Raw genomic sequence first — 17,969 nt, 5'->3', positions numbered from 1 at the left:
TCACACCATTTCACCATTTATCTTTAACACAGTTTCTTTAAGAGAAGAGAAAGAGAGAGGGAAACATAGAGTGTTATATTCATTAATACTTTGGAAAAGTAGACTAAATTGTGTCATGTCAGTGATATTGTGTGAAAAGGGAGACAAAGATAGACAAATAGCAGATTAAAAAACTGAATCAAAGGTCAGGCATTCCCCATTCCTTTTCCTTCTGTAATTACTGCCATGTTATCAGTTGAACTTTGCTTGTGTGCTTGTTTCTATTGGAAAGAAAACTGTGCTTGATTGTTTCGAATCTGTGTCATTTAGTCTGCAAATGCAAGAACATTTCAAGAAGTCTATGCTCACCAAGACTGCATTTATTTGATCAAAAACAGTAAAATAATAAAAATAATATTAATAACATTGTGAAATATTAATAAAATTTAAAATAACTGTTTTCTATCTGAATATATTTTCAAATGTAATTTATTCCTGTGTTGGCAAAGCTCATTACTCCATCCAGTCTTCAGTCACATGATCTTTCTGAAATCATTCTGATTTTTTTTTTCTTGATGAATAGAAAGTTTTGGAACAGCATAATGTCTTTTGATTAATTTAATGCATCATTGCTGAATGAAGAATATAAATTTACCGAGTAACGCGTCAAATTTAATGTAAATCAAGCTATTTTAAGAAGTGTAATGAACAAAAATCCACATGAAAACCAGATAGGCCAAGTGAGCAAAACTGCAGTGTGCAGTGGTGTGTGATGAGGAGCTGTTTGCTTTGGACATGCCAGTCCACAGAGAAACCCAAACATCCACTAAAGACCTTGAGCATGTGAACACACTCATTTGGAATCAATAATGCAGAAAAACAATGTTACTGCATGTGTATATGAAACTAAAACATAATGAACTTTGAAATTACTGTAACATGAATGAAATGCTTGCCAGGAGCAAGAGGAAGTCCCACAGCTTTGTTTTTGTAGAGAGTAAATCCACTAACTGTTAATTAAGGGGGTAGTGTACAATCAGCCCATCAAAGGTCTGTTAATGTTGTTATGGTTGGAATGCAGGAAGATCCTGGACAAGAATCCATGAATAACTGGAAACAAAAAACAAAGCAGACAAATAAATATTTGACTCATTTGTCGCACAAGGATTTCCTTTACATTTAAAAAAAATATGTATATATGTATGGTAAAGTGATTGCAGTAATTTCAAATGTTACACTTTCTGGTTCAAAAGTAAATGATATGTGCAAATAATCATAAATATTATATTATACTCTCTCTCACACATAAAGTTGGACCAAAATTAATGAAATAATTAAAGAGCGCTTTGTGCAATGAACATCAAATGTGCATTATGTATAAAAAAGTGGGCTTCAATTGTTGCAGTAATCAACTAATATACTTTGTAAAATCCTGTTATTTCCTGAATTTGAAAGAAGGTGAGAATCGTGTGCACTCTAGTGGAAAGAATGAGGAATAACACATGAGAACACGTCAGCTACAGTAATACTTCAAAGACCTGTTATCTTTTTAGTCTAAAGTGGGGAATATTTGCTGGAATTAACTAAATTAAAACACAAATAACTCTGATGTGGTTCTCATGTACAAGTAGAACCCTCTGACACACACCTGCTCACCTATTGTTATAGGCGTCGTGGCTTTTATTTGACTTTTCAGATGAAATGGCTGAAAACCATTTATGCTTAGATAGGTGGGTGAACTATGATATAGATATAGCTGATGTAAATAAATAATAAAGATGATTTAAAAACATTTGTCAGAATCTGAAAACCTTTCTGATGATTAATGATTTTGAAGGGCATTTTAAATGGTAACGTGCGTGCAGTCAGTTTATTGAAGCACATCTGTGTAGTAAATGATTCCCTGTGGTTTATTTCATTTGTTTGTTTCCTCACACTTGTCATCAGAATCTGGATAAAATACTGAGCACTGTAATTCTCTACAGCTGTTGCCTTAAAAAATGCTCCGATTGAAGTTACTTTTATTCTCTCAAACACTTCAATTCCCCACGAACAAGCAATGCTGTTTGTTTGTGCAGCTTCCTGTGGTATATGGAATTCAGTACTCAAGATTTCCTGTATGATCATTTTGATGTTGCTTTGATTTTCTGTGAATGCGTGCTTAAGAAATGAAATACTTCTAGGAAGTCGATAAACCTGCAGGATGAACCCCATTTAAAACAATATTTAAAACTATACTGAATATTTCTATCATGAAAACTCTTTGAGAGATTGGCATGGTAATGGAAATGGCAATGTTAATGTAGGCCTATTTGGTCTTGGCGGCAGGGGCGTTTCTAGGTTTTAAAAACATCAGGGGCTGAACCCGAAACATCAGGGGTTGGGGTGGTTAATAAGATAACATGATGTGATACAGAGAAGTGTATATTGCAGGCCTATGTGCAGGGGGTAGACTGGTTAAGAAAAATACATTCCTGGCACTGTAACTAACCGCACCAGCCCACATTGCCACACAGTTATACGCACATTCAAATGTAAGGTATAGTTAGGGGTGTTTGGGGAAAGAAAATCTCCCCCGAGAAAATGTGGACTCCTCAGACCTACACATGTGCATTTAATGTGTTTGGAGGTCATAAAAATTGGATAACAATAGCTTTAAAAGCATGTCAGTGGGCAGTAGCATAAATTATTTGTCAAGCAGATAACAGATTCTTAAATATGAGAATGAGAATAAATGTTGAAATGAATGATCCACACATGGAAATGCAGAATGTTTCTGCTTATTGTTGACAATACACAATCACATATTCCATACAGGAACGACCTTTTAAGAGAAATCTTTCAAGGATTATTTTTTTCATAGATGTAACATTTCAAACAAACACCAGTGCAATCTGTTTGTGTCCAGAGGCAAATGAGCAATTATGTATTAGCATTAAAGATTGGCTTCAGCAACCAGTTTCTTAGTTATTCAATGGTTTTGGCACTAATCAGTTCGTTCACTGATAAATAAAGTTACTTGTCGCCACCTACTGGCTTGATGCAAGTTGGGAAAACACAGACAAGCGGAGTGATACAAACGGTGAAAAGGCTGACACTGGTGAAATATTCGAACACATTCGAGGACCATACAAATACGCTTATACATTTTATAAATATATATTTATACTTTTGAATTGAGCTATAGGCTAGTTTCTGTAATAGAGTGTCGAAGTGATGACGTCACGTTGTAGGACAACTCGGAAGCTAGCGGCGCATGGGTTTCCCTCGATCGAAAAACCGGTAGGCTAGTGCTAAAATGCTAACTAAATTCCGCGTTTTGGCCTATGGTTTTAGCCTACAGAGTGACGTCGTAACTTCGTGTTATAGTAATAATGTTAATCAAGCTGACAAAATCACATGACTGCGCAGCAGTTAACAATAAAAATTGTTGATTCTCCATTTTCAGCATTGTCATATATATACATATACATACATACATACATACATACATACATGTAGTTTGAACAACCCTTCTAGTTTGGTATTCTATCGATTTAATTAAGTTAGACTTCAGGGAGATACAGAGAATGACAATAACCAGCAGATGGCAGTACATCGTTGTTAACTCTACTGTAAGCACAGTAAGACTGAACTGCATATCATTTTACATGTTTGGTAATTCTTTCTTTTTTTTTTTTTTGGTAGAGCAGATACCTAGTCTTTTTGTACTCACTTCCTGTTCCTTTATTTTTTTTTATCTTTTTCCTTCTATTTGTAACTTGTCATCTTGTCTTTTAGTTCATGCTTTTCCTATATAACTAAAGTTTGAGCTCAGTCCGACTAAACTAGTTTTACATTTCAGAGAGCTGAGAGTAGAGACTCATACTGTAATGTTGTGTGTGAGAGACTAACCCTCACCTCCAATCTGGGGCCTCTCTCTGGGCAGGTCCCAGATGGAAGTGATTACTCTGGGAGGGAGAAATTACAGAGCAAATGTACAGCCCATCAACTTTACACACACACACACACACACACACACACACACGCATGCAGACAGACAGACGACAAAGGCAAAAACTGCAAAACTCACTCTCTCTTTCTCTCAGTCAAACTCACACACGGCTCTCTTGCTTCCATCATTTTGCCTCCAGCGGTACATTTCCGCTCGGCTCTCTGTCGGCACTACATGACTGTACGCTAGCCACCTTGTTTCTCCCACTCTGCTCTCAGAGAGTATATGTGTGGGTGGGAGTGGGATTGTAAATTCCTAAGGATGAGCCATGTTAAAGGCCTCTATTAAAGTCCTGACGCAAAGCGACTCGCCTGTCAGGAGCCAGAGCCATAACTTATTACCTGTAAAGAGAGAGAAAGAGAGAGAGAATTCACATTACAGCCAAAACCTCCGCCTTTAGGTCATCTCACGCAGGTCTATATGGCACACATCCACAATGCTCTACAGTCACATACCACAGCTTAAACAAGGAGGACGAATGAAACAAACATTTCTGCATGGCACCGTGCAAACTGTATTTGTGTGTGCAAGCTTATGCTAACAGCTTAAAGCTATTTTAAATCATCTTTAAATGGTTAGTTCACCCAAATGAAGATCTCTTTGTCTTTCCAAAACTCTATGACAATCTTTTTTTTTTTTTGCATTGTAGGCCTAACCTAAAACTCTCATAAACCTAATCCTAACCATACTCTGTAAATGTGGAAATTTTCCAGAACAAAACTGTCTTTAGAAAGTAAATGCATTTTAGGTATTTAATGTTAATACATAGTAGTTAAGGACACCTAATAAAAAGTGTGACCAAGAATTTTCTTTTTTGGCTAAACTAGCCTTTACATAGTCTCCTAAATTTACAATTTTTTGTCTTTCATCTGATTATATATTGATGCATTGTGCAAAACCTACTTAAAATGGACCTGATTTAAAATGTAAGGTCTGAAAGAATTTTTACAAAGAAGATAATTATATAAATTACATAGATGATCAATGATTTACTTGGATTCGTAAGTTGACATTGGATGCAATAATAATGTAAATGTGAATGTAGTTTTTGTAACTGATTGTTGTTTCTGCATAGTTGGTCGTTTTCGACTGTAATCCCAATCTCTGTTTCGGTCCATCTCAATCTTCTGCCAGTGCTGATCTTCAGCGTACTGACATGCAAGCTCACACAGAAGGCCATCATTATCCTCTCTGGGTGTCCTGCTCTGTAAATAGCCATCACACACAAGCACACAGTCATAACACAGCTGTCGTCACTTTTCTGAACAACAGCTGGTAGCAGAAGTTGTTGTTGCCACACACACACACACACACACACACTCTTCAAGACTTCCCTTTGGCAAATCCACCCACAGACTCAGACTTACTTAAGACAAAGATAAATATGCATGCATCCATGAAAGCTAGCACACATGCACTATAGACACAAAGCTATAATTTGTGTAATGAGAACATCATGAAATCTTTCTACTTTAGCATTCAGTGTGTCATTGAAATTCTTACGCCTTATTAATTAATTAATTAATTTTAAAATGTAATTTATTGCTGTTATGTCAAAGCTGAATTTTCAGCATCATTATTCCAGTCTTCAGTGTCAAATTATCTTTCTGAAATTATTCTGATACGATGATTTCTTATTATTATGCAATGTTGGAAATAGTTTTTGTGGAAACTGTAAAAGGCTACATTTTTTAAGGATTCTTTGATGAATAGAAAGTAAAAGACAGCATTTATTTGAAATGCTAACCTTTTGTAATATTATGTCTTGACTGTCACTTTTGATCAGTTTAATGTGTTCTTGATGAGTAAAAGTTAAAAATTACTTTTAAATAAATATTATAATGCTCTGTTTATAATTGTCTTCTGTACTTTCTTATTCTTTTTTCCCTATGGTGTCCCCCCAAAAAGAGGTCATCTGGTCACGCTTAAATGTTGATCAGTGATGTCAGTCTCTGTCACACGTATAGACACCTCAACAATCCCAGTTCTACACAGGAAGTAATTCTCGCAAAAGAAGGTGGAAGCAGGAACACAAACTTCTTCCTGTTTGTATATAAAGAGGAAAATGGAAAGATGGAGGGATACTGATTAGCTGGGTCAGATGGTCAAGAGCTGGTACATGCCGGAATTTTTCAATCTTGTGCTTCGTGAGATCTCGCAATACATTTTAAGAACGTGGTATTGTAATTAAACTGATTCAACGTATTTGTTTGAGTTGAGGCAGCAAATACTCGTGAGTCAACTTACAAACTTTAAGACAGTGAAAACTTAAAGGAGTAGTTCACTTTTGAAAAAACTTTTGCTGATAATTTACTCACCCCCATGTCATCCAAGATTTCCATGTCTTTCTTTCTTCAGTCGAAAAGAAATTAAGGTTTTTGATTAAAACATTCTAGGATTTTTCTCCATATAATGCACTTCAGTGGGAACCAAACGGTTTAAGGTCCAAAAGACACTTTCAGTATAAACTGCTCAACTGTTCAAAGGGCTTTTAGACAATTCCAGACGATGAATAAGGGTCTTATCAACGGGAACGATTGCTCATTTAATAAATAAATAACAAAGTTTAAGTTTTATAAGCTCAAATGCTCGCCTTGCTCTGTACTGCGATGCACATTCGTGACTCTCCTGTTCGAACTCGGTCATCAAAACGAACAAATCTTTTTCATTTGGTTCATACAACGAAGGAAACGAATGAATTTTTTTTAAATGAGTGATCGTTTCACTTGATAAGACCCTTATTCGTCGTCTGGAATCGTTTAAAAGCCCTTTGAACAGTTTGCAGTTTATACCGAAAGTGTCTTTTGGACCTTAAACCGTTTTAAGTTCCGTTTTAAGGTTCCCACTGAAGTGCATTATATGGAGAAAAATTCTGGAATGTTTTTATCAAAAACCTTCATTTCTTTTCGACTGAAGAAGGAAAGACATGGACATCTTGGATGACATGGGAGTGAGTAAAATTATGAGCAAAAGTTTTTTGAAAAGTGAACTACTCCTTTAACATGTTAAATTGAATGAATAAATTCAGGAACGGCAAGATGCAACTTAAAAAATTACGTTGAAACAACTAAACTGCAAAATCTTTTTTACAGTGCCTTCAGACACATGTGAGGGAATGTATGAAACAACTACTATTTTTTAAGAAAAAGACTCTTGTACAGACATGGTTTTGCCACAATATCTTGTAAAATCTAAGCTCCCATATGTCCACATGGGAATGTGCACAAGCACGTGTGGTCTGGTAAACCTTACATTATGGGAGATTAAATGTCCCCACAAAGATATGATGCATTTCTGTCCTTTTTTTTTTACCTTGTGGGGAAATGTTTTGTCCCCATGAGGAAAACAGCTTATAAATCATAAATAGACAGTATCCAGTAGTATGAAAACCATTACATATATGCAAGGTCCCCATAAAACATGGTGTGTGCGTGTGCGCATGCTAATCAGTATGTGATCTGATGATTAACATTCCTCTGCCCACTATTTAGCTTGTCCTTTCATGTCCTAGGGGAAGAGATAAAGGCCATTTAATTCAACAAGCATAAAAATGAGTGAAAACATTCCCACACATATCAGAAGATCTAAACCCAACATTTTTTTTTTCCGTTAAGCTGATAAATGTTATTTTTGTCTAGTTTCTCCTTTGCTATGTCTGCTTTCTCTAGCACAGCTTTATTGTGCATCATAGCATAACCCGTTTAAAAACATCTGCTTTCTCAAACGTGTTAAAGAGAAATAAACAAGAAATTCTTAGAAAATGCTTTGATCTGTGCCTCTAACAGAAGTCTGAGAAGAGTGAAAATTAGTTTAATTAATTACTTTGGCAAACCATTAACATTTATAACACATGCTAAGAGCGTGGAGCCAATCTGCTCACTATTTCTCCACCTCTGTTACAGCAAAAGCATCTTAAAGAAGATCACAAGTAAAATATGTCACTGCAATGATGATGTTTCAGAATTTCTCTTTTTAGCTTTGATTTCATTTATTTGCTAGAATTAACTTGAAGATGCATATATTTGAAGTATCATTTTGTAGATTTAGAGAAAATTTTGTTAGCACATTAAAATAAAGTTTTATTTGTTAACCATAGTTAAAGGGTTAGTTCACCCAAAAATGAAAATTAATTCATTAATTACTCACCCCCATGCTGTACCAACCCCGTAAGACCTTCGTTCGTCTTCGGAACACAAATTAAGATATTTTTGATTAAATTTGAGAGATGTATAACTACCACATTGGCTCCTAAGGGACTGCCTCTTGACGGCCCAGAAAGTCAATGAAGAAAATGTTTAAATATCCCAAGTGACTACCGTGGCTCAACTATATGTTTATCAAGCGACGCGAATACTTTTTGTGCGAAAAAACAAACAAAAATAACGCGTTTATTCGACTATTCCTTTTCTTCCTTGTAGGTCAGAAACGAGACTTCCTTAGATTTCCACGACGCATGCGCGAGAATTGCGATCTGAAGTAGTGTAAGCAGATCGCAATTCTCGCGCATGCGTCGTGGAAATCTAAGGAAGTCTCGTTTCAGGCCTACAAGGAAGAAAAGAAATAGTCGAATAAACTCGTTTATTTTTGTTTGTTTTCTCGCACAAAAAGTATTCGCGTCGCTTGATAAACATATAGTTGAGCCACGGTAGATACAATATTTATTATAACCTGACACTGAAAAATACTTCTAAAGCATTTATTGATTTCAATATTTATTTATAAAGTTGTATCTGGCATTGTAATTTAATGGACCTGGGCTGACATGAACAATTAAAAGTTATATTTCTATTAACTTACAAAGATTAATAAATACTGTAACAAACGTTTTTCTCATTGTTAGTTCATGCATGAGCTAACAGTAACCTTAAAGGGTTAGTCATTAATTACTCACTCTCATGCTGTACCAACCCCATAAGACCATCGTTCATCTTCGAAACACAAATGAAGATATTTTTGATTAAATTTGAGAGCTGTATCACTACCACATTGGCTGCCTATAGACCTTATAGCCCCACCACTTTTCAGCGCTGCGCTCGTTGTCTTGTCTTTTGTCTTCCTGTCTGTATTTACACAGTGATCTTTATGAATGAACGGCTCATTTTAAAATCTTCCCGGTCTACTGACATTTGTTAAGACCTCTGCTTTAAACATTACAATCCTCATGATTACTTTCGTTAACTTTACATCAAGTAAATCCACTTCAAAAGCGAATTACTCCTGAACAGCAATGCCATAGAGACATACAGAGCGACCGCAAAAACGGAAGTTCAAAGACAATATTCTAAAGATGGCGGCGACCTTATTTCTCTGGTGCATATAGTCTATAAGGGAATGAAACTTGACGGCCCAGAAAGTCAATGAAGAAAATGTTTAAATATTCCATGGCTCAACTATAATATCAAGCGATTCAAGAGATTTCCCCGACGCATGTGCGAGAACTGAACTGAAGTAGTTGAAGGAGATCGCAATTCTCGCGGATTCGTCGGGGAAATCTCTTGAAGTCTCGTTTCAGGCCTACAAGAAAGAAAAGGAATAGTCGAATAAAGTCATTATTTTTGTTTGTTTTTTCGAACAAAAAGTATTCTCGTCGCTTGATAAACTTATAGTTGAGCCACTGTTGTCACATGGAATATTTAAATAGTTTGGGTTACTTACAACACAACGCTATCCCCATAGAGTTGCTATATGCAATGTTGAGAGACTCGTAAGGGAACATCTCTGGTTACTCTCGTAATCTTGGTTCTACCAGAAAGACTCGGGAGATAAAATTATGAAACAAAAGCATATTTATTAACAGCCCAGCAAGCAAATATTTATAAAGTTCTTTTGCGTAGGCCCTGTCCTTAGCGCGCATTTTAGCAGAATCTACATTTACTGCCTGAAGACGAAGGCAGGGGCGCAGCCGACGCCCTGGGAGGTATGGGAAAGGACCATCCTGGTGGTGGTGGGGAGGATGGAGGTGAATGTTGGCGTCAACATCTGCGAACTCAGACATGTGTAAGTACCGATCTTTTATACTACAAGTATTAGAACATGATTTGTTAGATGTGAAGGTGACAAGTGAGGTAACGCTTGAGTCTTCCTGGCAGAACCAAGCTTTCATTTCCCTGAGAGAAGGGAACGAGACATTGCGCATGCTACTGTGTTGTAATTCCCAGAGTCTCATATGGCTGTTCAAACAGTCAAAAGATTCTGATTCAATGATGGCGACTGCCAAGCTAAGTGGGCTCGACTGCCTAGCTTGTGCGCTCGTGAGTCATTGGCCAGTTAATTTTACTGGTGTGATGAAATCAGGCTTCAGTATTTGTGGAAGGAGGGGGATAACCCCTATAGCGTAGCTACGCAATTTTAATTAATCCCCTCTTCTCGGAGAACTGAGGTTATGAGAGTAACCAGAGAAGTTCTGTAATAGCCTCCAAGCATGATCAAAATAAATAATCTTCAAATTCTGCCAAATTTGATAGTTTTTTTTTTTTTTTACCAAATAAGAGTTACTCTTGTTTTTTTGTAGAGTTGTAAGCCCTTACTTTTAAATGTCACATAGACATGATTCAGTGTGTAAAGGGTTATGTGATGTTTAAACTGATCAGTGCAGTTAGCCGTTTGTAGCATTTAGTGTGCCAATTTTGCATACAAGTTAGTGTTTGGTAAAGTTGGCTGCTGTAGTCATTATTGGCCTGCAGGTTAAAGGCCAAATGTTCCTTTTAACAGTCGTCTGTTCTCACAAAGATTTTGCTTCTTGTTTATCCTGGACAAATATAAGGCGGGAAATAGAGCCCATTACAGTACTGCTGAATTTTCCACATTATCTCCTCAACCATTCGCACAAAAAGCATCATGGAAAGTGCACTTTACCCTCTGCTCCAGAACCCATATCCAACTTTTTAATACTATTAATGACAGGGATTGTCATAACTTGAACCATGCTGAAAAATCAAGTCCCTAGGCGAGCCAACCATCACACACACACACACACACACACACACACACAGGATATAAGTTGTCACTGAGCCAGCCAAATTCATAGAGTGCAGTCAATGCTCTATACTTGGCCACTGGCTCACTGCATTCCCTACTTTCATCTGAGCAAGAGAGAGGGAATTGCTATTGCAATTTGAAGGGAGCATTGAAAGCCATATAATAATAAACACATTTAGATTCATTATTTTTTACATCCAGGGCAACATATTACCATTTAGACCTGTGTGTCATATGTCATAAGACACCCTTATGTCACCTGTAACAAATCTGATACATCTGTTTTATCTAACCTACATCTTTCTGGTCTCCCCTGAGGGATCAGTCTGCCACAAGAAGAATAAAAGTGATGACAGACTCTGTATCTTTACAGAGACATGAATACCTTCTGCACAGATCTGAAAGCACTGTCGAGCTGTCAACATAACAACTATCTCGAGATTTTCTGAGAAGTTAGCAATAAAATTTGGTTTGCTGAAAGTGTTATTGAGGTGTGTTTTCAGCATTATTGAATGTTCTAACATAGAGAATTTTATAACAGGGAAGCAGATCTTTAAATAAATAAAGTAGCCTAGTAATTTTTATTTAGGAGCAAAAACATATTAACATCGTTTTCAGAAAATACATAATTATTTATTGCTAAGCAAAAAATGTAAAGGATTTTGTGAAGTTATTGCTTAGCCCTCTGTTGCTCTTCTGTAATTTTTGACTGAAAATGTTTACGTATTTATTTATTTTTTCTTCATCCGAATGGTATGAAACTGGATAAAGGTTTCATCAAGGTTTAGCCACTTTCTATGAGAAAACAAAAAAGCTTGAATAGTCCTGAAAAAAATAGTCACACATACTTCTCTTGGTTAAAAATGGTTAAAATGATCGTGTTGGAATTTAATAAGAAACAATTTTTATAAAAAAAATGTTTTCACTTAAAAGCCAAGCGTCTTCTTTAAAAAGAGACCAAACCAAAGTCTGTGCTCCACAACATGTGCTGTGCTTCAAGATTTATGTTGGAAATTTCATTTTCAGGTCTATGCTCAAAAGTGAATAAATGGATTATAACTGCATATAATTTATAACATGATTATAGCCTACCATAAAATGCTATTTCTGACCAAAACGCGAGGAGCACAAAACAATATGCTGTGCTAAAAAAAGAAACCTAAAAATGGTAATATCTACATAAACTGGTTTTATTAGTATTTGCATCACTGAATCGACATTAAGTTTTTGTTTATTAACATTTTGTTAACATTAGTTGACATGAACTAACAAAGAAAACTACTTCTAAAGCATTTATTAATCTTATTTTATTTTCAAAATTTAATTATAAGTTATTAAAATCAAATGTTCTATCTGTTTATATTATGTAATGGACCTGTCAACATGAACTAAGGAACAGTTGTATTTTGCTAAATAACTTTAACAAACATTAATAAACAATGTAACCAAAGTTCTGCTCATTGTAACATTAACTAATGGGACCAAACTAGCTACCATTAATTAATACCAACAAAATTTGTTATGGGTTGAAGAAGGTAAAATGGCCCTGTAATTGCAGGTTACCATTTACAGTGTAACGGGCTAAGAAAATTAATATAAGATATTCTCGCAATATGACAAGTCAACTTTCCTTTAGAAAGTTGAAAATTTGTTGTTGGCAAATTTGTTGTTTTTAGAATTCAATGTTTTTTTGCTGGAAAACAATATGGATTTAAAAACAATGGGACTATTTCTGTACTTGTTTAGATCAGTTTTCTTTTTTGCCCTTCATGTGTAATGACATCATCTCCAGGGGTGAGTTGAATGACTATATCTTTCAGGGGGATTCCAGTGTTGCGAGTGTGTGTAATGTTTGAGCATAGGTGCCAGACTAAATGTTTGGAGAGATTACTCTGAGTTACAGGACATATCATTTTACTGTTAAGACTCATAAACATGTATACACACAACATTTTCTATTAACACACAGCAGCCGATAGACTTTCTAGTTCCCTACTATTTTAGGTCTCTTCACCCTCATCTCTGCTGGATTGTGTGTGTGTGTGTGTGTGTGTGTGATTAAATGAATAAAATGGAGACTGGAGTGTGTGTAAAGCAGCGGTTCTCAGCTGGTATAAACATGGTTTATGCTGACTACACTGTGTCTTGTGGTGAATTGTTAGATGCATTTCAGGGGGTTATATAAATAAATGTCATTGTTTAATTTTTAAAACCAAAACTTGTAATTTTGTACATTAAACAATTTTGGTTTGGTCTTCATTTGATGTCCATCGTAAAGTCCTGAAGCAAGTTTAGTATTACATTTTGTAGCAGACAATATGATGAATGTTAAATAATAAAGAAAAATCCTACACCACTGGCACTATAAAGGCCCTGAGTGTGGACTGTACAGTGCAGTATCATAATGATATCATAATTTCAAGATTTGCCATTTTTTTGGATAGTTTTCGGATATTTTTAAGCTCATAGCATTACTTGTGCCTTCTCAGCTGATGTAATTAATTTATATATTATTCTTTAGTTGCTCTTGTAAGCAAGCATCTGCTGAGTACATTAATACATTAGTTGACATGAAATTAGAACTTTGACATGTTTAACAGCATTTATATATATATATAAATTAGAATAAACGATTATAAATGAAATGCATTAAATTGTTCAATAGTAAAGACATTTTTAACTTCACATAATAAATGCTGTTCTTTTGAACTTTCTGTTCATCAAAGAATCCTAAAAAAAGTGTTAGTTTAGCATTACTAATTTCAAATGTGATAATATAAAATATTTATTGAGTAGCAAATCATCATATTGGAATCATTTCTGAAAGATCAGGAATGAAGACTGGAGTAATGCTGCTGAAACGTCAGCTTTTTCATCACAGGAAATTTTAAAATGCATTAAAATAGAAAAAAGTTATTTTAAATTGAAATTACATATAACAATATTACTGTATTTTCATCATATAAATGGAGCTTTGATATTTCTTAAAGAGACATCTTTAAAAAAAAAAAATTCAGTAAGTTTGGTATATGTATGAACTTTCCCTTATACACTCACATAAATGTTAATTCTCACAACAGTGAGTGGTGCGTGTTAAACGAGTAAGATTTGGCATAAAGGGGGTAGGCAACATTCTATGAAGGGCTGACTCACTGAGCATGAAATTGGCTGCTCAGGGGCATTAGAAATCTGAGCTCACAAACATACACTCACAGGCTAAAGCAAAGTAGACATGAAAATCAATCAACCTTAAATGGAGACAGAAAGTTATGGAATAAAAATCTGTACCGTAGAAGGCAGCTTTGTATTGATCACAGTCCATCACTCCACCATTTTGGTAAAGCAAGCTGGTTTGTGATGCACACACACATTTCATCATGTGCTTTCCATTTTTTCTCACATGCCTCAGCTCTCAGGACCATGCGAGAACCATTTGCTCCTCAACGGCTGCCTACTTACACCACAATAAAAAAAAAAAAATACAGCACTCTCTCTGATTCACAAACAATCATTCAAAACTCTGGTTTTAGGATAGTTTTATGGACAGAGTCTAAAGATTTGGTATATGAAGAAAAATATGAATATCATGACAAAAACACTATTATCTGTTAATTAAAGCAATGACTTCTACAACTATATACTTAAAGGGATAGTTTATGCAAAAATGAACATTTTGTCATCATTTACTCACCCTCAGGTCACTCAAAACCTGCACGTCTTTCTTTCTTCATAGAATGAAAGTAAATGCAAAACATTAGACCCAACTGACTTCCTTTGAGAAAAAAAAAAAAAAACGGCAACAAAACACACATTTTCAAAATATATTGTCTTGTTCAATAGAAGAAAAAAAGTCATACAGATTTGGAACAACATGATGGTGAGCATATGAGGGCTATTATTTTAAGGCATATTCCTTTAAATCTACAACACACATAATGAGTTTTTCTTTCACTAAAAGTTTTCAGAGGGAAAAGGAGGAGTATTATGTACAGCAAATTTAATTCAAAACAGAGAGACATACATGAGTATTGAAGATATGAGAGAGAGACTAGTGGCTACAATACAAATTCTAAATAGAAAAGACTGTCAAACTTTGGATAACACAAAAACGTAGATTTGCATAAATACAAATATATAATCATAATGTTCAAATACAGATTTTTACAAATATGTACAATGTTTTAATTACATTTTGACACAACTGCCTGCCGTATTAGATGACAAGTTTTTGAACTCTCCTCCCCCCTCGGCTCTCTTTGCTCCGTCGTTTGTTGAATTCCCAGCTGGTATCTCACTTTCCAAGTTGAGTTTTTATGGCCAGCAGCTTATGAGAAAAAACAGAGGTACAACAGAATGGGGGAGGAAAACATTTCTGCACTTAGTATCAAATTGTCTGTGTTTGTTTGGGGAAGCAAAGTGGTTCACGTCCCATTTCTCTTTCACTTGAAAGTCTCTGAAAGTCTGAAAATAGGCTTGCAATAATTGCTTGCAAAATACTGACATTCTAAGGCACTTTATCTTTTTCTTATTCGAAAACTCAAGTTATTGCGTGGACCACAATCTCCTGTTTCATACGGTGGTTTCCCCATGCCCGCCACTGGTCAAACGTGAGTAGAACTTCCTCCAAGAGTGCAGCGTCTTTCCCGACCAGATCCAGAATCCCGAAGTGATCCCTACAATGAGAGTCATTAGATACTTGATCATGAAGACGGTGAAGTCGGGGGTCATGTGAGGAGCGGACTGCATGGGACAGGGGATGGCAAGGCTTTTACAGTTCGTACTGATCCAGCTCTTCTCCCAGTGCTGCCTGAAGGCCTGCTCATAAAAAAAGCAGGCAATGACGATGGTGGCCGGGACGGTGTAGAGAACTGAGAAGACGCCTATGCGGACCATCAAGCGCTCCAGTTTCTCGGTCTTGGTGCCGTCGTGCTTCATGATAGTGCGGATGCGGAACAACGACACGAAACCGGCGAGCAGGAACGAGGTGCCAATGAAGAGGTAGATGAAGAGGGGGGCCAACACAAAGCCCCTCAAGGGATCCAGATTATTCAGGCCCACAAAGCAGACGCCACTTAACAAATCTCCATCAATCTGCCCCATGGCCAGGATACTAATAGTTTTTACGGCCGGAACGGCCCAGGCAGCCAGGTGAAAGTACTGTGAATTGGCTTCAATAGCCTCATGGCCCCATTTCATACCTGCTGCCAGGAACCAGGTGAGAGACAGGATGACCCACCAGATCGAAGAAGCCATGCTAAAGAAATACAGCATCATGAACAAAATCGTACACCCTTCCTTCTTTGTACCTTGAACTATGGTTTTATAGCTGTCGGGAAAAAAGCTCTCATTGCACATAACTTTATCCCCAAGAAAATAGCCAGCAATATACGCAATGGACACCATGGTATAGCAGCCAGACAGAAAGATAATAGGACGCTCTGGGTACTTAAAACGTTGCATGTCCACTAAATAAGTCGTTACGGTGAAAAAAGTGGACGCACAGCAAAGAGAGGACCAAATAAGGATCCAAATCCGGGCAAATTCAATCTCCTGGTCCGTGAAGAACATATAGGCCCCATGAGTTCTGGAGGACTCGCATGGAGCACCACAATCCAGCTCGCCCAGGAACTTATAGCCGAGGTATGATGGCACTCTGAGCACTGACGGGCAGCGGAACGGTTTGTCCGGCGAAGAGTAAAGATGAACGCCCGGAGTTCCTGGAACGGGCATATGAACGGGCGCCACAGTGGCCGTGGATTCGTTCTGGCCCACGCAGATGTGTCCGTCTCCCAGCACTGGGAAATGCTCGCATCTCAGCCTCTCTGGCCACTGAAAGCCAAACTTGTTCATGAGGGCCTCGCAGCCATGCTTTGCCCTTTCGCAGATGGAGCGACATGGTGGGATGGCTTTCTCCAAAACTGTGCACACCGGCGCGTACATGGAGCACAGGAAGAATTTAAGTTCAGGCGAGCACTGTACCTTGACCAGCGGGTAAAACTGGTGAACCTCCAGCCCGGCATCCTCTTGGTTGTAGTGTCCGACCAGATTTGGCATTATGGTTTGGTTATAAGCGATGTCCGTGCACAGGGGGATGGTTATGGGCTGACAGAAGCCGTGGTCGGGGACGGCTATCCCATTATCTCCTTGATACTGTCCAGACGCCACGAAACAGCACGGCAACATCAGTGCCAAAAACAGACACAAACTTCCACTCGCCTGCATTCTCCCGGAAAGTTCCGCCTAACTTTCACTGAATACAATGTTAGTCCACAAACTATGCTTTTGGCGGCATATTATTTAATTATCGAAAACAAAAAGTCTCGATAAACTCGCGAACTAGTGTATATCGCATACTCAACCAGAAATATCTGTTGCCCGCAGAAGCGACTCTGCATGACTTTTCCCCCTTTGTCCGTCAGACTGTTTCAAGCTCCCCCTGGGCTGCCTGTTGCTGACTTGGAGTATGAGAAGGAGGAGGGATTTCGGGGGTCTTGAAACAGATTTTTACACTAAACCCCCATTCACACAAGGACAAGGTCTTCAGACCAATTGAAAAGCTGAAGACCCATATCAACACCATATGCCACAGTTATCTGAAAACGAAGAGTATTTTTTTATAATTAAACCAATTGTCCTATTGGGGTAGGAAGTTGGTAAAGAGAAATATCTATCTATCTATCTATCTATCTATCTATCTATCTATCTATCTATCTATCTATCTATCTATCTATCTATCTATCTATCTATCTATCTATCTATCTATCTATCTATCTATCTATCTATCTATCTATCTATCTATCTATCTATCTATCTATCTATCTATCTATCTATCTATCTATCTATCTATCTATCTATCTATCTATCTATCTATCTATCTATCTATCTATCTATCTATCTATCTATCTATCTATCTAACGGGTAGTGGCGACATCTTGTGGTTTTGTGTTGTCAGTGACATTCATCCGTATGTTATCGCTTTATTTATTCCTTTTTTTACGTTTATTATTTTTAATTAAAT

The 17,969-nt window shown here is 36.9% G+C and overlaps 1 protein-coding gene and 1 long non-coding RNA gene across 2 annotated transcripts; both read right to left on the bottom strand.

Moving 5' to 3' along the window:
• Positions 1-556: 556 nt before the first annotated feature.
• LOC148982013 (uncharacterized) lies at positions 557-4,284 on the bottom strand. The gene is made up of 3 exons (XR_016155120.1): positions 4,052-4,284; positions 3,880-3,929; positions 557-1,089 (listed from the first exon to the last, which is right to left on the bottom strand). It is a non-coding gene; the product is annotated as an uncharacterized LOC148982013 (long non-coding RNA).
• A 10,474-nt stretch (positions 4,285-14,758) lies between these two features.
• fzd2 (frizzled class receptor 2) lies at positions 14,759-17,381 on the bottom strand. Its single transcript, XM_039685913.2, has one exon. The coding sequence runs from the start codon at positions 17,171-17,173 to the stop codon at positions 15,521-15,523; it is 1,653 nt and encodes a 550-aa protein (XP_039541847.1). The 5' UTR covers positions 17,174-17,381; the 3' UTR covers positions 14,759-15,520.
• Positions 17,382-17,969: the final 588 nt, after the last annotated feature.

This window comes from Pimephales promelas, chromosome 3, assembly GCF_988280905.1.
Source record: "Pimephales promelas chromosome 3, fPimPro1.hap1.1, whole genome shotgun sequence".
In the NCBI taxonomy this organism is placed as follows: Eukaryota; Metazoa; Chordata; class Actinopteri; order Cypriniformes; family Leuciscidae; genus Pimephales; species Pimephales promelas.
The sequence above is the reverse complement of the archived record's forward strand: the minus strand, read 5'-3'. Positions and strand labels throughout refer to the sequence as shown.

Coding starts and splice junctions, on each gene's coding strand:
- fzd2 (XM_039685913.2), bottom strand. CDS start 17,173: ATGCAGGCGAGTGGAAGTTTGTGTCTGTTTTTGGCACTGATGTTGCCG.